We start from the raw sequence: 24,037 nt of genomic DNA, 5'->3' as shown, positions 1-24,037 counted from the left end.
TGCTAAAAATAATAAAGTTTATCAGTTTGAACATTATATAGCTTGTTTTTGTAGTATATTCAATTAAATATAGGTTGAAGATGATTTGCAAATCCTTGTATTCTGTTTTTATTTATGTTTAACACAACGTCCCAACTTCATTGGAATTGGGATTGTATATGGTTTGGTTAAACATTTTGGTGTTTAAATATACAATGCTGACATTCTGTTTTGTTTCATGTGTCAGTTTTCCTGTAAACCTTAATTGTGAGTGACAAATGGAGCTTGAAGTAAGCACACTTTTCTGTTATTTAGATAACTGTGCGAGCAAAAGTGTTACAACAGGTGCTAAGGAATACTTTAAAGAAGTGTGTTTTAAACAGTTGAAGTGTGTTTTAAACAGTTCAAATGTGTTTAAAGCATGATGGGAGGGATATAATATTTTAAATATAAGGTTTCTCTCTCTCTGTCTCTCTCTATCAGACACACACACTTATTTTCCCCCTACCACAGATGAATCTGAAATATTTCCCCTACTTTAAACGGGGGGTTCACTAAACAGTTTTTCAAGATTTTTAAAAATATATTTTTTAAAATGAATACGATTAGGCGGCACGGTGGACGACTGGTTAGAGCGTCAGCCTCACAATTCTGAGGACCCGAGTTCAATCCCCGGCCCCGCCTGTGTGGAGTTTGCATGTTCTCCCCGTGCCTGCGTGGGTTTTCTCCGGGTACTCCGGTTTCCTCCCACATCCCAAAAACATGCAGGGTAGGTTAATTGAAGACTCTAAATTGCCCGTAGGTGTGACTGTGAGTACGAATGGTTGTTTGTTTCTATGTGCCCTGCGATTGGCTGGCAACCAATTCAGGGTGTACCCCTCCTCCTGCCCAATGGCAGCTGGGATAGGCTCCAGCACGCCCGCGACCCTAGTGAGCAGAAGCGGCTCAGAAAATGGATGGATGGATGAATACGATTAATGCTTGTCTTTTAGCACCACACACAATAGGGACCGATGCTTGTCTATCAGCACTACCAAATTAACATGCATTTACACATGCCATAAGAATAAGAATCGCCCACACACAAACACACGCAAGCACACGTTTCCTCCTTTCTTGTGGTTCTTTGTGTTTATATTTCAATAGAAAAATGTTCTTAACCCCCTCCTGATGTTTGTTTATGTGACAGGGGTTATGTTTTGTTCTATTCAAGTATTTATTTCAATTAATGTCGAAATGGAATTGACATTTTCTTTCCGTTCGTATTTTTGTTGTTCAGAATGAAAATGACATATCGTTTAAAACAATTACAGTATTGCCGCAAGTAACCTGACCGATAAATGGACCTTTGACTTTTTGGGAAGAATTTTAGCTGTCACATAGAATAACATTTTTACCCCCCAATAATTTTTTTTGCGAATATGTGTTGACCGTTAGGGTCCCGAAATTAAGTTTCATAAGTTTCCGAAATTAAGTTTCATGATTTGCAACATGTTTTCTGAAGATACTAATGACATTTTTTTGATACATAGGATTTTTATTCTATTGCTTCATATGCCGTTTTCAATGAAAACTAACACAAATGCATTTTAGTGGTTCTTTTAAAAAAGTGGTCTTTACTGTTAATGTCACTGGAGAGCCCCTCATTATGTTGTTGCAATACACCAGAGGGATCTGTGAGCTGAAGTCCCAGGATGAGGCTGCAATTTTGCATTCACATAACAGCAGACAGCAACATAAATGCCGTTATTTTTTAGTTTTGAATGCATATGTATGATTTTGTGAAAGTGTCGTAACTATTGTGATTGTGATTATGATTGTATGAAGACAAGAGTGTATGTAATGGGTTTAATGAGTAGTTAGTCATTTATGCACTTGTATCTGTAGAGTTTGAAGGGAAACACATGTAAATTGTGCCACTCACATGATTTTTATGTAGTTTGTCTCTACTGTTATGCACTTTTGTCTTTACCGTTACGCAATAAGTGTATTTCAGTGGGCTCCCACCATTTACGCTGTCAATAAGGATTGCCTTTACGTTGAATGCCTAAAATTTTAAATCATCAATAACTTTTTTTGAAAAGAGGACTTTAAGCGCAGGAGGCACGGTGTACGACTGGTTAACACATCTGCCTCACAGTTCTGAGGACCGGGGTTCAAACCCCGGCCTCGCCTGTGTGTACTTTTGCATGTTCTCCCCGTGCCTGCGTGGGTTTTCTCCGGGTACTCCGGTTTCCTCCCACATCCCAAAAACATGCAGGGTAGGTTAATTGAAGACTCTAAATTGCCCGTAGGTGTGAATGTGAGTACGAATGGTTGTTTGTTTCTATGTGCCCTGCGACTGGCTGGCAACCAGTTCAGGGTGTACCCCGGCTCTCGCCCGAAGATAGCTGGGATAGGCTCCGGCACGTCAGCGACCCTAGTGAGGAGAAGCGGTACAGAAAATGGATGGATGGATGGACTTTAAGCGCGGCTGTTCAAGCATGGGAGACATTTACCCATATAAAACCAAGGTGGAGGAAAACAAAAAAGAAGCTCAATTATATATTTTTAGAGTTTCATTTTATTATTATTATTTTTACAAGTGTATTCACCGTTATTGATCAGTTCATATGAAAGTGACCCATACAGTAATACAGAACTGTGTGTGCTTGCTCACCCTCACCGCATCAGCAGAAGAGGAGAGCAGGTCCTTCCTCTCCGGCTCCTTGTCTTCCTCCTCTTCATCGGTACTGTACTCCTCAATGGTCTCCCCGCTGGAGAAATGGATGATCCTTCGAGGGGTCTTCTCCCTGCTGTGCCGTCTCTGTTTGTCGCCCAGCTCAACGCTCTCAAATTCCCTGGTTGTCTTCGGACTCTGAATCTGATAAGACTCCACGAAGAACATGAATACATTTACTACAATTTCACGACGAGCACGCGAAAAAAATAAATAAAATAAATACAAATATGACGACGAACCGCCGGCTGTCACGTGACGACAAGCACAACCCGCAATAACGCGAGAATATTAACAACCAAGGAAAGGAAGAACGTGTTCACAGACCCGTTCCACGTCCACATCCTGCCCCGCGGACACGCAGACGTTCGTTAAATACAACGGTACGTCGGCCATTGTGGCAGTCGAGCTTCAAGTGCGATGATGCTAATTACGCGGACCGGAAGTGCCGTACAAGATGTACAGTACGTAACATCCACTTGCACTCGTCGAGCTATATTATTTACGTGTCCACGTAAAGGGCCTATAATGTTACACTTTGCCTTGCGGGTAATACGTGTGCAATGTCGTCAATGGAGTGTTATCCCTCGAGTCTATCGGCACGCAGTACTGTCTATTTACTGGTACACAATACAGTATCAACACAACAGCGTCTATATGGTAACAGCGTTCATGCTGTACATTGAAAGCCATTTAAGTGTACTTTCTGAGGTTTCTTAATTGATGGGTGGTGTCAACACCGCACAGTGATTTATGAAAATAGTCCATGACATTGCACATTTTTACTCGCTCGCTGTCGGAATTGTCCATCAAACCTGTTTGTAGTTTGTTGCGCTCACAACCAACGCTTTTTAAAAAATTTTTTTTATTTTATTTTATTATTGAGTTGCATAGTACAAATGTTAGTTGTATAATACAGAATTACATTCAAAGTAAAACTAGTTGAATGGAATATAAAATAAAAATAAAGCACAATTCTCCATCAAACTCGTTCATGTAGCCCTTAAAACTGGGCTTCTTTTTTAATAGCCATATTTCATTTCTTTTTATTTTTGAGTTTATTATTCACCAAGCACACATAGCATACTTTGATATCTATTAAAGGCAATTCTTAAAAACATTTGATTTATTGTAATTGTTACTTTAGTTGTGTAAAATAAATAAACGCACGGTTAAAATAAAAATCGTTCAATAAAATAATGTATATATTTTTGGGAAAAAAGTTGCAATACGGTAGTTGCCATTACAATATTATATATAGCCCATGAGCTAATAATACAGTATGGTCATTTGGATGACAACCATGGAAATTTAAATTGCACATTAAGCAAACACATTTAAAACACACACATGTGGTGGTTGTATTGTCAGGAGATTATTGTTTTACGAAGTTAATTAATCATATTTCAACCAAACTGTGTAGTTTTGCAAAAATACTGAATGGGTAATTTACATTGAAGTTCCTTGTAATGTTCTGCTGTTCATTTTACTACCGCGAGATGTCAGTAAAGGTCCATCTAATGCCTAAACGCAACCCTTCTCATAGTCTGCATGGGCAGTGAGTGATCAGGATCTCCATTCATTGTGATGTAAACACAAGTGGAAACCTGGATGCTTAGACATTTAAAAATCAATCACCCAATTCACCCCGGAGGGGAAATACTTTCAGACTTACAGCCTCAGCATATAGAATTTATGCATATAAGTATATGTCAGCCCGAAGCTCTGCCTGAGGTGTATTTCTGTTGTCTTAAACAGCATGTTTTTGAGTGAAAAAAAATCCAGTGCCGATTGTCTTGCCAAACGCTCTCCATTCGAGTAGATGTTAATTGTATACTGTTGCAGGATTTATAGCCTCATTTATTCCCCTAGTTTGAACAAATTTAGTTGAATCAGAAAATGGGCTGCCGTTTGTCAATTGTCCCAGCCTTGTTTTCCATAAACAAGTGACAACAGCATTTAAGGAGACCATTAGCAAAGCAGTCATAATTGTTTATGTCAGATGGTTATTTGGCAAAACTGCATTGATCTTGAAGTGTCAAAAGAGTCCTTTAAGAATCCAAACCATCTTTTGCGTTTTAGGAATAAGTTGGTGGAAATAGATATTTAGCATGTATCTGGTTTGTAGCTTGTATTAAATGCCTGTCCACAGACATCATTTGTAAACACAAAGCACACTTTGGAAGAGCAAGGAAATAGAAGTTGTTAGAATTTGGCAGTTACTGATTACTTGCCTACCCTATATAAATACAGTCCCAGCGGTATATGGGATGTTTAGGGGAATTACAGCTGCCAAAAGATTAAGTCAAGTTTATTACAAGCTTTGTAGGTGATCGTATTTTTTTAAATTAGATTCTAACATTAAAATCAGCTCACCAGGTTTTACTTGAATTACTTCCATCAGGCCAACTTGGGGGAGCTGTTGGATCATGCAAATCCACTTTGATTGGGACTTTCTGGTTTATTGATGGAGGGCCAAAAGGAGGAGCATCAATCTTGCAGTGACTGTGTAGGTAGGTCCACCCCCACCCCCCCAAAAGAAAAGAGAAAAAGAAAAGTGAGGGTTATCTTGAATGGAAAGTTATGCCAAGTGGAATTATTATTTTTTTTTGTTCAGCCAAAGAAAGAGTGTTTTTTGGCAATAACACTCTTTCTTTGGTTGAACAAAAAAAGAAATAATTATTTTTATGTATTATTTATTTATTCATTTAATGTATTATTTTAGCTTGTCCATCATGTATATTCTAATGTCTGACGTGTAATATGTTTGAGGTTTGTCCAAGTGCATGCAGATCGTGCAGGGCCAGAACCGTTACTGTACAGTAGTGCTTAAGTTTTACAATTATGTATTGAATATATGAGTGTACGGAAACAGCATTGTTTGCGATCTTGTCCTTTTTTTAGTACCAAAAAGAAGAGCATGGTTCGAGTATCTCGGATTTGTGTCGGCAGACTGTTCTCAAGGGATTTTGTTAGGATGATATTGTATATTGCTGTTTGAGAAAACAAAAATGTTCCAATAATAAGGACAGTTCTAATCAAGTTGTATTTTGGCTATATGGGAAGAAAAGGCAACACAGTGATAGGGTGGCTTGCATGTCTGCCTCACAGTTTTAAGGTCTCCCTGTGTTTGCATGGTTTTTCTCTGAGAAATCCAGTTTCTTCCAACACTCCAAAAACATTCATCTTGAGTCAGTTAAAGTAATCTTGAGTCAGTTAAAGTTTAGGTGTGAATGTGAGTGTGAATGGTTGTCTATACATGCTTTGCGTTTGGCTGGTGACCAAGTCCAGGGTGTACCCCACCTGGAGCTCACCCACAGCCCTAATGCAGGACAAGTTGTATGGAAAAGAAATGAATAAAATGTCATCAAATTAAAGAAACAGATGCCAGTTCTGTCCATGCTGTGAATATGACTCATAACATTTTCTATTCTATTTATATTTCACAAGTCTTGAGGCTTATTAGGCTAATCTGGGACCTTGGGTATCAAATTGTGTGCCATTTCATGTGTAAATGTGTGTTGGTATGAAAAAGTCCTTGAATCACTGAATACAACTATGACGTGTGTTCTGGAGCGGCAGATGGATGAGTGTGAAGCCAGTGCATATCCCTTCCTGTTGTCCACCCTATATAGTGCTTAATTTATCCTGAACAAATGTATAAATGCAACACTTTTGTTTTTGCTCCCATTTTTCGTGAGCTGGACTCCAAGATCTAAAACTTTTTCTACATACACAGATGTCGCAAGTTCTGAGGGAGTGTGCAATTGGCATGCTGACTGCAGGAATGTCCACCAGAGCTGTTGCCCGTGAATTGAATGTTCATTTCTCTAACATAAGCCGTCTCCAAAGGCGTTACAGACAGTTTGGCAGTACATCCAACCGGTTTCACAACCGCAGACCACGTATAACCACACCAGCCCAGGACCTCCACATCCAGCATGTTCACCTCCAAGATCGTCTGAGACCAGCCACCCGGACAGCTGCTGCAACAATCGGGTTGCATAACCAAATAATTTCTGCACAAACTGTCAGAAACCGTCTCAGGGAAGCTCATCTGCATGCTTGTCGTCCTCATCGGAGTCTCGACCTGACTGCAGTTCGTCATCGTAATCGACTTGAGTTTCTGCCAATATCCAGCAACTTCGCACAGCCATTGAAGAGGAGTGGACCAACATTCCACAGGCCACAATCAACAACCTGATCAACTCTATGCGAAGGAGATGTGTTGCACTCCGTGAGGTAAATGGTGGTCACACCAGATACTGACTGGTTTTCTGACACCCCTCAGACCCACACAATAAAGCAAAACTGCAACATTTCAGAGTGGCCTTTTATTGCGGCCAGCCTAAGCCACACCTGTGTAATAATCACGCTGTCTCATCAGTATCTTGATATGCCACACCTGTGAGGTGGGACGGATTATCTCGACAAAGGAGAAATGCTCACTAACACAGATTTAGACAGGTTTGTGAACAATATTTGAGGGAAATGGCCTTTTGTGTATGTAGAAAAAGTTTTAGATCTTTGAGTCCTGCTCACGAAAAATGGGAGCAAAATGTAAAGTGTTCATTTATATTTTTGTTTAGTGTAGCTATTGAAAATGTTACATGGATGAAAAATATTTAGTGCAATATTTGGTATCTGGCATCCTCTTTAACAAGTTGGAACATTATATTTGTGAACTCACTTCCTTTGCAAAGGCTTTCAAAGGATGGGGCTATTCAGGCTTCAAGTACATCCATCCATCCATTTTCTGAGCCGCCTATCCTCACTAGGGTCGCGGGTGTGCTGGAGCCTATCCCAGCTGTCATCGGGCAGGAGGCGGGGTACACCCTGAACTGGTTGCCAGCCAATCGCAGGGCACATACACACAGACAACCATTCGCATTCACAGTCACACCTACGGGCAATTTAGAGTCTCCAATTAATGCATGTTTTTGGGATGTGGGAGGAAACCGGAGTGCCCGGAGAAAACCCACGCAGGCACGGGGAGAACATGCAAACTCCACACAGTCGGGGCCGGGGATTGAACCCGGGTGCTTCAAGTACAAGAACAGCAAATTGCAGAAATGATGTTTACATGGGAGATTACATGCGTTTCCATTATCCTTGGTTCATGCCTTGAAGGACATGTTCAGAGATTTCAAAAGTGGAGCCGCTCGTTAATATATATCTCCCTTATATATATATACGCAGAGCTCTCTGCAGTCAATGCCATTTCTTTTACTGGACCATTGCTTCCAGATTGTTATAGGTCTATGGGTCCACTCATACCTTTCATTGAGGCTATCGGAGAGTTGTTCACTGCTCTGCAAAAATACAAGAACAGAAAAGGGAGGATGCCTGATGGGGTGAGTCGACAAAAACATCTTAAATACTGTGGCCAATGACTTTCATTTACTCCACTGCAGAGTGCACCAGGTGTGTATTTAGGGTAAGACATTTATTAAGAGCAAGGCCTTTATATGTACAAATGTGTTACAAATATAAGTACTTTCTGCTGGACCACAAAGCAGAGCCCGGAGGCTGGCAACAAACACCCTAGTATGTTCCACAGTAAAAGTTTCAAAAGATGAGGTGAGCTACGATCAGGTCAGGTGAGCTACATGACAATAAAAAGCTGAGTTGTTTCTGTAGTTGTGCCATGCGCTTTCCATTTTTGGATGATAGAATTATTATATTATTAACTAGTGTCTCCTTAACTGTATCCCTGACATGTCTGGATTTTTGTTTGTGGGGTCTGAGGGGGTAAACTCAATACACTTGCATGTCACAATTTTTTAAATTTGTAAAAAAAGATAAGCGCCTCAGAAAATGGATGGATGGATGGAAAAAAAAGTGATGAATATTTTGTAAGCCACAATGTTTATAATGTACACACCCATACGCATTAATATATACATATATTGTATATACACACTGCGGCTGAAATAGGTATTTAACCCATCACCATTTTTGTCACAAAATATATCTATCAAGGTGCTATTGACATGAAAATTTTAAAAAAGTGACGCATATTTTGTAAGCCTCAATGTTTATAATGTACACACCCATACGCATTGATATATATATATATAGCGGCTGAAAGGAGTATTTAACACATCACCATTTTCTCACTAAATATATCTACAAAGGTGCTATTGACATGAAAGTTTCACCAGTAGTTGGGAACAACCAAGTCATCCATTACTACAAAGAAAGTAGAACAAATAAGATGAGAAATTACGTGTAATAATGTGAAATAACAGGGAAAAAGTATTGAACACGCCAACTGGTATTTATTTAATACAAAAGCCTTTGTTTCCAATGACAGCTTCAAGATGCCTCCTGTATGGAGAAACTAGTTGCATGCATTGCTCTGGTGTGGTTTTGGCCCATTCCTCCACACAAGCAGTCTTCAAATCTTGAAGGTTCTGTGAGCTTCTTTTATGGACTTTGAGTTTCAGTTCTTTCCATAGATTTTCAATTTGATTCAAGTCAGGTGATTGGGTGGGCTATTCCAGCGGTAATTTTTTTCTTTGAAACCAATTGAGAGCTTCCTTGGCAGTATGTTTTGGATCATTATCCTGCTGAAATGTCCACCGTCATTTAATTTTCATCATCCTTGTAGATGGCAGCAGATTTTGTCAAGAATGTCTCGGTATATTTGCCCAGTCATACTTCCTTCAATAATGTGAACATACATTTTCCGTACCTAGGTTTTTTTAAATTCTCTTCTTTCTGCGCCCGAGCACGTGACTATTTGTCATCTTAAAAAAAATAAAATAAACATCTCCCATAATCTGAATGTCTAAGAAAATGCTCAGCGGTTGTTGTGCTCGCTTCTTTCTTTTGCTCAAGGCAAGTCACACTCAATGAGTGATGATCTTACTTGTCAGGTTTTAACTCCTCTTAACCACTGGAACGTTATTCATGACAATTCAAAACTCATCAGAGAATGTAAAATGGTTTGCCTTTGGACACTGAAAAGGAACATTGCAGTGACTGTGTCCAGAATTCTAAAATTCTGATTAACTGTGTCAAAGCTGGCACTTCAGATAGTTATTTTTCAATCTTTTCTGACACTTAATGTGTTCTTATTTCTGCTTATTTTTTGTGGTCTGAATAAGAACCCTTAGCTGGCAGATTGCACGAGTTAAAGATTATCTAGTTATCTAATTAGTTTAAAGTTAGCTTAATGTGTTGGTCACAAATACTTCCCCAAGGGTCACTTTTACAGGTTCCAGCTGATTAATTCGAAAAACGCAAAGTAATCGAAAGCTGCATGATGTTAAACACTAAGAGGGTGCACCTAAAATTAGCGTACATCATCAAATGGTAGCAGAAATAGTCTTTTAGGCATCACACATGCAAGGGTTGCGAACCAGCTACATGCTTTTGTGTTATCATGGAATGCAGCTACATTTGGAAACGTAACCCTGCAAAAACAATTCTGTAATGAACTTAGTAGCGATGGGATGCCCAAGCCATTGTGTAACTGTGCAAAAATGCTTTTTGCATCTCAAATACAGACTATAGTTCCCAAAGAAATGTGACGTAGTGTCGGGGAGGAATTCAAATTTGGGATGTCATAAATTTTCCCATGACAAGTAAGGATGTGACAGTTCTAATAATAATAATAATAATAATAATAATAATAATAATACATAAGAAGGATCTAATACACTTTGTTTTTTTGACCATTTATTTAGACATATTTGCTATTAATTTATAATAATAGTAAAAAAAACAATACAATCCTTAAGTGTCAAATTCCTTTATGAATTAAACTGGATGACAGACGAAATTAGCCCCAAGCCACTGCTGTCACTCCTGCAGGTGGTCACCTCAGTGCTGCGACAGCATATTCTTTGCACACTAACAGCATAGCTGACACGTCTCACACATTGAGATGCAAACGACCTTCTTCACACTCTCATGCCACATGTCCTATTTCTCACCCTGTCATACCGTTGTCAAGTCATGGCTCTATAACACGGTATTTTAGACCTAACTCAACTCTGGCAGTAATGCTCATTAACAACGGCTGCTGTGCACCTCGTAAAAGAACAAGTTTTCTTGCCAACATATTATCTTCCAACATGTCAATAATAAGGATATTGGAATAGTCAATTTAAATCTTGCTGGAAACCTCGGAGTAATACGATTCAAGTGGAGTGAACAAAATTGTGCTGGCAGCGAGTGGGTGACAATGATACTATGGGTTGAATGGGGTCTTTGGGGGAGTCATGAACACCACCAGATGTATCATGAATCAGATTTTTATTTTATTTTTTTTTTATTTTCAAAATAGCTGTTTGGTCCCTGTGCATCCGCCGTCAGTTGGTCTGCAGTAAGTTGGAGTTTTTTCCAGTGAGGAATGGACTCCACCAAAGCTGCCCTTGGTCACATATTCTGAGCATACATTTTATGGACAGAATTTCTAGGTGGAGCCGAGGCCGTTGAGGTGTCCAGTTAGGTGGCCTCATAAGTACGTCTCTGTTTTTTGCAGATGATGTGGTTCTGTTAGCTTTATCAAGCCACAATGTTCAACTCTTGCTGGAGTGTTTCACAGTGTGTGAGATGTGGTTCAGGTGAGAATCAACAAATCTCAGACCATGGTCCTCAGTTGGGAGGAATGTCCTCTCAGGGTGAAAGATCTTGCCCTGAGTGAAGGAGTTCAAGTAGCTTGGGGTCTTGTTCACAGGTGAGGGAAGATAAAGCGAGGAGACCGACAGGTGAGCCTGTGGTTTGTGACCAAAAGAACAGGATCACAGATACAAGTGGCCAAAATGAGTTTCGGCCGCAGGGTGTCAGGGCTCTCCTTTAGAGAGGGTGAAAAGCTCGGTCATCCAGGAGGGGCTCAGAGTATAGCCGCTGCTCTTCCGCATCAAGAGGAGCTAGATAAAGTGGCTTGGCCAATTGGTTAGCATGTCTGCTGGATGCCTCCCTACTGAGGTGTTACGGGCACCTGACTGACTCGAGCTCCTGATGTCCAAGGGAATTTCTATAGTTCTTGACAACATAAGTGTTCTCTGTCAATTGACCATCTGTTGTCGTACTAGACCGGCTCCAACTACCGGAGACAAATTCCTTGTGTGTTTTTTGGACATACTTGGCAAAATAAAGATGATTCTGATTCTACGTTTCCCCCATCGACACGGAAAGCTTTATTGTGTACTTCACCTGACCTGAAGCTGGAATTATTGCCCCACTGATTGCCAACTGGTGCGTCTAATTAGCTAATACTGTACATGAGCTATAGTACAACATGACCTGCACCAATGACCATTACATATTTTTGCACGCAATAGCTGTCAACTTTCACACCTGTCACATATAATTTTCCTCATACTGTCAAACTGCTGTCAAACCATGGACATATTGCACTCTATTTATGGGTAACTAATTCGATGTATTTCAGCCCCGTTATGGTGGTAATATGTGTCAACACTGGCTCTGCCACCTGCTATGTAGCAGAAATGAAATAGCACTTAGATTCAAGGCTGCCATATGATGCTGGTGAGGAGTGAGTAAGAGGATGATTTAGATTGCATAAGAAGTAATCATTTTAGTAATCAGCTTAATAAATGCAGTGCCTTGTAAAAGTATTCACCTATTTTGTTACATTACAGCCTCTAATTGATAATTTAAATCAGAATTTTAGGGATCTGCAAAAAATTGTTTAATAGTAAATTTTAAAATGAGGAAAAAAGATATATGGGTCATTCCACGGATGTGGCGAAATGTTACAAGCAGTTATTAACGACAAAATACATTAAAAGGCATGAAATATTAACACACAACAGTATCGTCAGTAATCAGGAATCAACATGTAGATATAAAATAATATTGTATGAAGAATTTTACACCTCCAATTATTTTGCAATAAACCATGAAAAAAAATGTGTTGTGGTTTTTGACCAGCGCCGAAGTGTGACACTTTAGCAGTCATCAACGGAAATAGGCACAGTGTGAAAAATATCTGCAAAATCATGCAACCACTTCGCCAATATCTGCTAAAAGGGTGCGCCTACCACTCAACAAGCTAATGACATTCTACGGCGAGATTTCTTAGAGGCACTTATTAGAAATAGGCATCGTGGTTGTAACTTGGTCGGTCAAAATGCGTTACAAGCAAGCGGCCACTCGATTTCATAACTGTAAACAAACAACTACCATTTTACGACGGCTATTTGGAATTGATGCAATAATCTCCAAAAATAATCATCGAAGGATCAATCAATTGCTTCAGAAGGAGTAGGAGACAATATTGACTTACATTTTTAAGTGTCAGTCATATTTTCGCTCGAGCAACTTGGACAAAATAACAAAAACGATCAACTTTTTTGCGACATTGATCACCCAGAACCATTTTCGGTTTACATATGACCAGCATACGGCAGCATTTGAGCTTGATGGGAACATGGAGAGGCCGGTAGAACCTGGTAAGTGTTTTCAAGAAATAATGTCAAAATGTTACAAGCTTCGATCTCAAACGGTCAAGTTACTAGCCATGATGAAAAGCAAGTTTTTATATAATTAGATGGTTTCTTGTTTGATGCGTTGAAGGAGAAATGATTGGTGAATTTCGAGCGTTTTCTATCGCTAGTGCACAGGCTGTTTTCTGTCTCCTGACTGCACTGCTGACTCGCTGGTAATTTGGACGAGTCACAGCAGTGTTGAGATGTGGTCATGATTATGCGCACACTGTAATCCTTATCCAGCCATACTGCTCAGGAAGGAGATGGGTTCTATGTCCCAGAAACGAATGTGCTTTGGTCGGAAATGTGCATATCAACCCATGAATGAAAGCAAAACACCTTTTGAAGATGCTGGCTGAAGCTGGTTGAGAGTGTTTTATTATCCACAGTGAAACGAGTACTGTAACGGCATGGGCCGAAAGGCCACTGTGTGAGGAAGAAGCCTTTACTTCAAAAGAAACAAAAAAGACAGATTACAGTTTGCAAATGCACACAGAGCCAAATACCTTAATTTTGGGAGACATGACCTGTGGTCTGATGAAACAAAAAAATGTAACTGTTTGGTCGTTATGAGCATCATAAGGTTTGGAGGGAAAAGGGCGAAGCTTGTGAGCCTGAGAACACCATCCCAACTTTGAAATAAAGGGGTGGCAGCATCATGTTATGGGGTTGTTTCTCCTCAGGAGGGACTCGTGCGCTTCACAAAATAAATGGCATCACGAGGAAAGAACATGATGTGGAAATACTGAAGCTACATCTCAAAACATCAGCCAAGGAAGTTCAAGCTTGGTTGTAAATGGGTCTTCCAAATAGACAATCCCTGAAGCATACTGCCAAACTGGTTACAAAGTGGCAAAGGATAACAAAGTCAATGTTATGGAGAGGCCATTACAAAGGCCTGATCTCAATCCTTTTGAAAATTTATGGGCAGAAGTAAGCGAGTAAGGTGTCCTATGAACTCGGTTACTCCAGTTCTGTCAGGATGAATGGGCCAAAATTCCTGCCAAAGATAGCTTGTGGAAGGATATTTGACCCAACTCATACAGTTTTAAAGGCAATGGTACCAAATACTAATGAAATGTATGTAAACTTCTGACTTTGAAGAAAGTAAGGAAAACATCTAAAAAAGTAAAAATAAAATCTCTCATTATTTTGGCATTCAGCAAGTAGAAATAATTTTGATAATCCTAATTGACCTAAAACTGGAAATATTTTGCATCAGCTTTGACAGCATACTAGGCCTTCCAGATGATTTTGTAAGCGTGTAGTCATGGTCGAATAGGAAACTAAAAAAGAAAGAATTACATACGCAGTCTTGTATAAAGTACCCAAAAGCAATACTTATTTAAAATCACAAGTATCTAAACAGAAAATAACTTTAGTATAAGTTAAAGTCACCTTGTAAAATATTACTGGAGTTAAAGTCTTAAAGTATCTGATATCTCATTTTTTTTTAAAACCATGACAAGGACAATACAATGCAACCATAATGGCACATACAGTGTTCTTTTTGCTCATTGTAGTCACTTTGTGACGTATGGCCAATTTGATGATCTGTAAGTGGCAAAACGTTCAGTCAAGTAGGTGAAAAACGTCTTAAATGATGCCAGAGACGAATAAGAGTAAAATGGATCATCGTCATGTACCCAAACGGAGGAGGATTTAGGTGAAGGGAGATGAAGGAAATATTTTTCTCTCTTGAGGTTTCTTCATTTTAATTTGAATGAATTGAACACTTCCAAAACTTTTAGTCCTACAAAGAATATTTTTATTATTCCTAGTCAGCTGGTCTAAGCTTATAAATGCACAGTCATGAACCTAATGTATTAATATGTCACAAAATGCTAAGTGAAGATGCACAAAGACTATCAAGTGGGACGTTTTCACTGAGAGCTCTTATTAAGTGAATATAATATGTGAAATGCCATTATGAACCAAAACAGGTTTTGAACAAACATAACCACTTAAAACAGTTCAATTAAGATTTGTTAAATTAAACTATGTTAAATTGTTAGAGACGTCACTGTTGTGTCAAGATGCCAAACAGAAAAGGGGAAACTCGAACTTTATTTTTCTTAAGTTCACCACTTTATTGGAACACGTATAACACTCTCTTTTTATTTACTTGCTCTTATTGTGAAATGCAGCCCTACTTTTATTTTGTAAATGAGAGAAGTTGTGCTCATATGTTTGATTACTAGGGCAGAATTTGTAAGCTGTGTACAAGCCTTCCTTATGCACTAATATCATTATATCAGTGGCATAGAAAAACATCAACGATACTATCGTTTTCTTCAAAGTTTTGGGGAAAATACATTGTTCTAAAAAAATGTTGCTATCGTGGCAGACCTAAACACATATAATATATTGATAGAGAGCAAGAGCAATGGATAACACACAAATATTGCACAAGCAGTATAAAAGATTAAAGAGTAACAACTGTAAAAAAAAAAATCTGCAATATAGGGGAACCGTGCTGCAAGAACCGCGATGTAGGGGAGGATTACTGTATCTGTATTCTGTTTTGATAAATTACAGGCTCATAGTTCCAGAGCTGGGACTCATTGTTTCCATGACATGTGCATCCCATGACTCACATAGTCGCAAGAGTAAAATGATCTATGGACATTAGTTAAAATCTGGTTAGTTAAAAAAACAGTTCCATTGCCAAAGGAGTTTAAGTTACAACAGTCAGCAGAGAGTACTACTCATTTGAAACATTTGAATGAAATGGGGGAAAAACAGACCAATTTGATGAGAAAAGATCATAAGATTGTGAGGATTTTCGGGGATGACCAACTAGGCTCCTTCTCCTTTGAGCTGGTTCCAAGAAATTCACCCTTAACTCTGAAAAAATATTAGCAAAATCAGTATAGAACAAGACAGTTTATTCAAAAACTACACTTAAAAGAAGCAATTTATAATTCAAATCCACCCTCACTTGTGTGGATTTTGTATGTTCTCCCCGTGCCTGCATGGTTTTTCTCCGGGTACTCCGGTTTCCTCTCACATCCCAAAAAAATGTACGGTAGGTAAATTGAAGACTCTAAATTGTCCGCACGTATGAATGTGAGTGGTAAACAAATGGTTGTTTGTTTAAATGTGCCCTGCAATTGGCTGGCAACCAGTTCAGGGTGTACCCTGCCTCCTGCCCACAGTTAGCCGGGATAGGTTCCAGCACGCCCCAGTGAGTTTAAGCGGTGTAGAAAATGGATTTACATAACATATGTAAGGTCTTTGTACCTTCTGTGATGAAAAGCATTCAACATGGTCACATTGATGATTCTTTTGAATGACAGAGAACCTCTTCCAAGTCATCTTGTGACTATATTGTACAGAACGCTACATCTTCTCAGATGTGCATAAAAAGTTATGGGAATTTCATTTAAACACTTATCCTTGCCTGTTTCGACCTCTCAAGAACATTCTATTCTATGTCTATGGTGACAATGTCTATGGTGACAACACTTAATTTAATTCGGAAATTAAGTGTATCAAACCTGGAACCTTCTAACAAAAAGCCACACTAACCTCAAGTCATAAATCCTGGGTTTTTGTTCCGAAAAGCATAGCTATTTAGCTATAACCCTTGTTGGAAAAACAAAGTCATTAAGGATGAACATCAATTACAGGGACTTTGGATTTGCTCAGACAGAACACAAGAGTGCCACACTGATTGCAGAAACACAAAGAAAGACAAAGTAAAGGGAATTAGGAAATTTATTTAAATCAACGTTAGACAATTGTAAACAAATTGATATGAGATTAAAAAAATCTGCAGAATGCAGAGCTTTTACAAACACATCACTTTTTATTTGTGGTTGTGATCGGTAATATAGCTGAGAAATGTGATGTGATGTGAAATGAAATTTCATGACGATAGTGGGACAAACCTTCCAGAGCTCAAAGTGAGCTTGACATTTACCAAATAAATGTCACTGACATGATCAAGGCAACAAACATCTGAACCTAAATCAACACCAATTTAAAATCATTTTTTTCATTTTCTAGTTTTGGGAAGGGATTTGTATTTCTTGCAAGAAGAAGTAAGTAATTGGGGCACATTCCTCCCACATCCCAAAAACATGCATGGTAGGTTAATTGACGACTCTAAATCCCGCCTCCTGCCCGATGATAGCTGGGATAGGCTCCAGCACTCCCGCGACCCTTGTGAGGATAAGCGGTTCAGAAAATGGATGGATGGATATTGTGTTCAATATAAATATTTTGAATATTGAATGAATATTTACTTAATCGATTGTCAAATATCAATTAATATAAATACAATCTAAGTGAGGACCAATCATGGCCGAACAAAATATGCCTTGCCTGATAAATGATGTTTTTATACTTTATTTTAGCCTGCTTCCGAGTACATTTCTCTGACACCGGATTGAACCTAAGTGAATATCAGATACCGGTATATGCTTCAATTTAAACTGTGGTTAAATGTTAAGTCGGGATATTAAATAGTAGTGCATTAAAACTGCATCAAACATCAATTTGCTCCCACGCCGCTTTGTTGTTCTTTGCTGCTTCAGCAGTGTTGTCTTTTTTTTACGGAATATATTTTCATAGTCACTACAGTGCCTCTCACTATACTGTACTGACAATACTGATCCCCAGAGCTTTTTTTTTTTTTTTTTTTTTCGGAATCAGAATCATCTTTATTGTCATGAACATGCATGCATACACACAAAATTTGTTCTCTGCATTTTACCCATCAAAGTGAACACACACACTTGTTAGTGGAACACACTGGAGCAGGGGCAGCTTAAGCGCCTGGGGAACAGTTTTGGGGTATCACTGTCTTGCTCAAGGACACCATAGCCGTGAGTACGGGAGGTGTTGGTGGATGATCCGGTCGGGGTCTTGAACCTAGGTTCCCCACGGTGGCAGGCGATGATCTTAACCTACTTAACCTTAACCTTTAACCTATTTTGTTACCTTTAATTTAAAACAATTTTTAATCAGATTTTTACGTGATGGATCTGCACAAAATAGTCTTACATTTTGAAGTGAAATGAGAAGTATATGTACAAACATTTTTTTTTGTTTTTAATAAAGAGGTGAAAATTGCCATGTGCAAATATATTCACCCCCTTGCTTATGAAGCCCTAAAACGCTCTGATGCAAACAATGACCTTCGGAAGTCACATAGTTGGTAGAGTGAAGTCCATCTGTGTACATGAAGACCAAGGAACTCTCCAAACCAGTCAGGGACAAGGTTTTTGGGAAGTACAAGTCAGGGTTGTGTTTAAAAAAAAATAAAAAAAATCTAAATCTTTGGTGATCCCCAGGAGCATCATTAAATCCACCCTAATCAAATGAAAATGATATGGCACCACAGCAAACCTGCCTAGAGAGAGGGACCAGGCAAGGTGGACATTAATCAGAGAGGCAGCTCAGAGACCAAAGTTAACACTGGATGTGCTGCAGAGTTCCACAGCAGAGACTATGGAGTATCTGTCCATAGTACCACAGTAAGTCATGTACTGCACAGAGCTGGGCTTCATGGAAGAGTGGGCAGAAAAAAAGCTCTTACTTTCAGCTAAAAATATGACGGCACTTTTTAAGTTCCCAAAAAGGCATGTGGGAGACTCTCAAACTGTATGGCGAAAGGGGCTCTGGTCAGATGAGACTAAAATTTATATTTTCGGTCATCAAGGACATTTTTTACTCTATGTGTGGTGCATACCCAACACATCTCATCACCCCAAGAACACCATCTCCACAGTGAAACATGGTGGTGGCAGCATCATGCTGTGGGGATATTTTTCAACAGCAGTCAATGGGAAACCTTCAAACCTGAAGAAGCTGGAGCAGTGTTCCCTTGAGGGATGGGCAAAAATCCCAGTGGCAAGATGTGACAAACTCATAGAGACTCATAAAAACGACTTGGACAAAAGGTGGCTCTCCAAAGTACTGACTATTAATTAATTTTAAAAAAAATCTACAAATCTCACACACACACCCTGCGATTGGCTGGCGACCAGGTCAGGGTGTACCCCGCCTCTCTCTATATATAACGGTCCGGTCATTGGTACTGCAGTATACAAACAAACAGCAACAGTTACAAGAATATTTTTTAACCACAAGCAGTGAGAATGTTGAACAGTTACATGTTCATTGTAGGACTTTTGATACTATTTATATTACTGTATTTATTGTTGTGTATTTATTCGTTGTCGTGCTTGTTTTTATTCAATTTGATACTGTGGAGCTACGGTGAGTAAGCATACCATTGTACTTGTTGCATATGGCAAAAAAATAATTTTAATAATTTTTCTCTCTGCCTTGGTGAATCAACATATCAAGGTTCCACTGATGATGTCTTCTTGTGGTGGTGCACATACCAAATAGGGGCCCTATTTTTTTTTATATCCTACCCCCGTGATTGATGGATGGATGGATATTTATGTTTGCACAGATACACATTGACACAAATGCCCGTGTCAGCCTGTGGTGGTCTCTCTACGTACGTGTTCCAAAACGAATGTGTGGGCAAGTTGTGTTACTCTGGAGGCAGGATGCTGATTCCACATCCTACTCTGCCTATAATTAGCCATCCTGATAAAACAGCAGTTTGCTGGCAGTGGCAAAATCAAACAGTGATGAGCAGGCTGCTCTCTGCAGACACCAGGTGGCTGTCCTTGAGATGAGAGCCGGGCTATAAGAAGCACACATCTTGAGGACGTTTAATGAGAAAAGGTGATTGCGATACTCTGTGATGCTAAGTGTGCAACCAAAAATCACAAGTACCTAATGGTTTGATGCACTTGCTTTTTGATGTTTAAGGGGATTCAGATAAGTTATTTTGCTTTTTAAGCATCACACCGGTTGGAGGTACATTTGCTCAGACTTAGCTTTTAAATATAGAGAAAAGAGTTGGCTAATTTACCACGTTTGTAGAGTTTGGTCATCAGGGGCGGTTTCTGATATGGGCGATATGGGCAGTCGCCATGGACGGCATTCTGTGGGGGGCGGCCAACACTATACCAACAACATTGTTTTTCATGTATCCTTACCAACAATAGTTGTTTGCTCTACCGTGGTCAAAGGTGGAACCCGGGCAGGCTTTCACCTCCTTCGGTGCAGTTTGTCCACGGTGGTTGGGACTGCTGCCTCCTTCATGAGCTATTTAGCTAGCTAGCTTCCTGCAGCTTCCAACATGATGTGCTAAGGTCAGATGGACCAGTCTGCCATATTCTGTGGTGGATCCAACTCCACCTTCTGCCCCATCTGCTGTAATTTTTTTGTACTTGTCTCTTTGTTTGTGTGCACCTATATAAATCTTTTATGAGCATTGAGAAAATAGCTATACACATTTGATTTATTATTGTTACTACAATAATAGAGATACAGTACATTTCGCCAAACCAAACTTCACGGTGAGATCACAAACACGAACACCATTCTCATGTTTACGCATTATTTCCTACTTTTTTTCTTCCAAGAGTAATATAATTAGGCTCCCTAATAACAATATGGTGAGCCGTTTACAGTTTCTTCTGGGCCATACTGAGGGCTAATTTAGAGCAAAAACCTACCTGCAATACCTGCACGGAGTCAGAAAAATCACAACGGAGACTCACGGGCTGATGCTAAAACGGTCAGTAAACTGGGAAACTGAAGCACAATGCGTAAACCAAAGCAATATTTCTTCCAAGAAATTATTTGTCGACCAAATTGTTTGAAACCTGAGGTGTTCGTGAACTGAGATTCCATTGTATTTTCTTGTATATGCTTTCACAAGGGCATTGCAATGACAACCCAAAGAGGAAAATTACAGATGACTATAGACTGAAAAAAACCAAAAACATTATAGTTGGAAGCACTACTCATCAACTGTTAACTTGTTTTTAAGTTTTAATATTAACAACAGTTTCTTGTATAATGTCTTTTGGCACTTGGATTCATGCAAAAGGTTTATTGTGCTAAAATGTTACATAATACATACTGTACATGCATACAGTATCAAAAGGTTTTATGAGGGCAAAACGGATCCATCGAACAGATTAAATCAGTCTCACATTACTAATGGGGAAAAGGTGTACAAAACCTAAACAAATTGCAAGTCAAAAATGTGTCCATTTCCAAAGCGTTCTTCACAAAGATAACTGTTCTTTTGTTCTTTCTTGTTGGAAACAGCATTGCTCCAAAGCATGTTTTACAGAACCAGTTTTATGCTTATCTATTGACTTCAATGCCTTACTGCTCTAATTCCTCTTGTATCCTGTCTGCCCCAATAATTCTACAGTCCCTCAATGACGGTGAGTGACTCTACTATTAAAACTTGGCAGCCTTTAGTTCTCACCTTTCCTCTACCTACCTCAGAGACTCAGAGGTGAGAACCATGTTTCGGTAAAAGTGGGTCACCGGTAAGAACCTGCACAGATTGTGTCCCTTGATTACATTTTGTATAAAAATGTCAGGTTACCCATGAACAAAGCTCCACGGTCACCATGTTCTAGGATATTTTTGCCAGCACAGTGATAGTTAACAATGTAACCCAGAAAAACGGTACAAGGGACTTTTCTCTTAAAGGAGACACATAATACTTTTAAATTAACAATTATTTTAATTACATGCCCGTGACAAGCTTTTGTCAAACTACCCCAAGGAAGGATAAAGAATTAACAACAATATTTCTTGCATTGCTGAACTTAGCCTGTAGCCCGAGTACGAATTTCATAACCAAGTCGGCAGAGCCCGTGCGTTACGACTGAAATGGCTCTGATTGTCAGAGCAGAGCCCAGAGAGTGGAAAAAAGTGAGTACCCATAAAGACAATGAAATTATTTTACCCATGGAGGCAGCACTTCATACACTACACTGTGTATGTGATGGACACCTCCCCAAACACAGCTACTGATTTCTGAAAGATTTCAGATTTTTATTTTAAACTTTCACAAAGATATTACTGCAGTGCAAATGGCACTCCTTTACTGTGTACAGTAGCCTTCAGCTGAAATCTGATGTCTTAAATTGACACTTTTGGCTTTGTGTGATGGAGGCATTTGTGATCAAGAGACTCACTCACTGTCATTAAAGAGGCTGAACTTCACTTACACATTGAAATCCTGTCAGTTTTACCAACACACAGGAAAAAAGTTAGAATTGGGCTCTTCACAATGGGCTGATTCTCATCCTCCCTTGTTCCCTTGATTCCCTCACAAATACGCTGTTGTGTCTCTTAACAAAGCAACCAATTATTACCCAATAAAGACAAGACTGAGATGTTGACAGACGAAGAGTCAGAATTAATCAAATAAAAGGTGAAGGCATGAGTCTGCAGGACAATGAACAACATTGCTTTCACATGAGGAAAGTGATCTCAAAATTGAGTTTCCACCACGTGGTATGGTTTAGTTCAGGTCACCAGGGTACAGTTTGGAATGGTTATCCCTGATCCAGCTTGAATATTTTCTGTCAGCTAGTGTATCTAACTTAGCAAGCTGTCCATCCATCCATTTTCTACCGCTTATCTGAGGTCGGGTCGCGGGGGCAGTAGCTTTAGCAGGGATGCCCAGACTTCCCTCTCCCCAGCCACTTCATCCAGCTCTTCAGGGGGGATCCCGAGGTGTTCCCAGGCCAGCCGAAAGACATAGTCTCTCCAGGGTGTCCTGGGTCGTCCCTGGGGTCTCCTCCCGGTGGGACGTGCCCGGAACACCTCACCGGGGAGGCGTCCGGGAGGCATCCGAATCAGATGCCCCAGCCACCTCATCTGGCTCCTCTCGATGTGGAGGAGCAGCGGCGCTACTCTGAGATCCTCCCGGATGACCGAACTTCTCACCCTCAGCCCAGACACCCTGCGGAGGAAACTAATTTCGGCCGCTTGTATCCGGGATCTTGTTCTTTCGGTCACGACCCAGAGCTCGTGACAATAGGTGAGTGTCGGAACATAGATCGACCGGTAAATTGAGAGCTTCGCCTTTCGGCTTAGCTCCTTCTTTACCACAACGGATCGATACAAAGTCCGCATCACTGCAGACGCTGCACCGATCTGCCTGTCGATCTCCCGATCGCTCCATTCTTCCCTCACTCGTGAACAAGACCCCAAGATACTTGAACTCCTCCACTTGGGGCAGGATCTCATCCCCGACCTGGAGAGGGCACGCCACCCTATTCCGACTGAGGACCACGGTCTCAGATTTGGAGGTGCTGATTCTCATCCCAGCCACTTCACACTCGGCTGCGAACTGCTCCAGTGAGAGTTGAAGATCACGGCTTGATGAAGCCAACAGAACCACATCATCTGCAAAAAGCAGAGATGCAATAAGGAGGCCACCAAACCAAACTCTACGCCTTGGCTGCGCCTTGAAATTCTGTCCATAAAAGTTAGGAACAGAATCGGTGACAAAGGGCAACCTTGGCGGAGTCCAACCCTCACCAGGAACAAGTCCGACTTACTGCTGGATATGCGGACCAAACTCTGATTCCGGTCGTACAGGGACCGAACAGCCCTTATCAGCCCATACTCCTGAAGCACCCCCCACAGGACTCCCCGAGGGAAACGGTCAAACGCCTTCTCCAAATTCTGAAAAAAAATGTACAATATATCTACTTTAACAAATTTACATTTACATTTGCGTTTACCACTGTGGCATTAAAATAAATTGAACCTATCTGTGACTTTAGCATTCCACAACAAATAAGTTGTATTTGTCCTGTTCACATTTGAAATAGTCCCAAGTAGCAAAAGTAACACTACATTACACGTCTTAATTATTTGGTCCATTGGAAATGTAGTGTGTATTCTGTTGTGCTTTTTAAAAAGTAAATTCCACAGTGTGGGTCTGTCTGACTTTCAGCTCCTGTCTGCTGTCTGTCCAGGAGTACTTTGTGTGGACTTTGGCCAGGATAAGAATAAG

The 24,037-nt window shown here is 40.0% G+C and overlaps 1 protein-coding gene and 1 long non-coding RNA gene across 4 annotated transcripts in view; one reads left to right on the top strand and one right to left on the bottom strand.

Annotated features, from left to right (window-relative positions):
* Window positions 1–3,126, bottom strand: part of LOC133416944 (protein FAM177A1-like) — an 8,550-nt gene extending 5,424 nt beyond the window's left edge. For 2 of the 3 annotated variants that reach the window (XM_061704325.1, XM_061704326.1), the window contains exons 1-2: window positions 3,026–3,126; window positions 2,639–2,851 (exon numbers count right to left, since the gene is read on the bottom strand). In XM_061704325.1, coding sequence (XP_061560309.1) covers window positions 2,639–2,851; window positions 3,026–3,094 — 282 coding nt within the window. In that variant the 5' untranslated portion in view covers window positions 3,095–3,126. The remainder of the gene's footprint in view (window positions 1–2,638; window positions 2,852–3,025) is intronic. The other variant, XM_061704327.1, reaches the window with a different exon arrangement.
* Window positions 2,968–24,037, top strand: LOC133416945 (uncharacterized). The gene is made up of 3 exons (XR_009770305.1): window positions 2,968–3,081; window positions 5,103–5,211; window positions 23,978–24,037. It is a non-coding gene; the product is annotated as an uncharacterized LOC133416945 (long non-coding RNA).

Source organism: Phycodurus eques, chromosome 18 (genome assembly GCF_024500275.1).
Source record: "Phycodurus eques isolate BA_2022a chromosome 18, UOR_Pequ_1.1, whole genome shotgun sequence".
Taxonomy (NCBI): Eukaryota; Metazoa; Chordata; class Actinopteri; order Syngnathiformes; family Syngnathidae; genus Phycodurus; species Phycodurus eques.
Note: the sequence above shows the minus strand (reverse complement) of the source record. Positions and strands in the feature narration are given on the sequence as shown.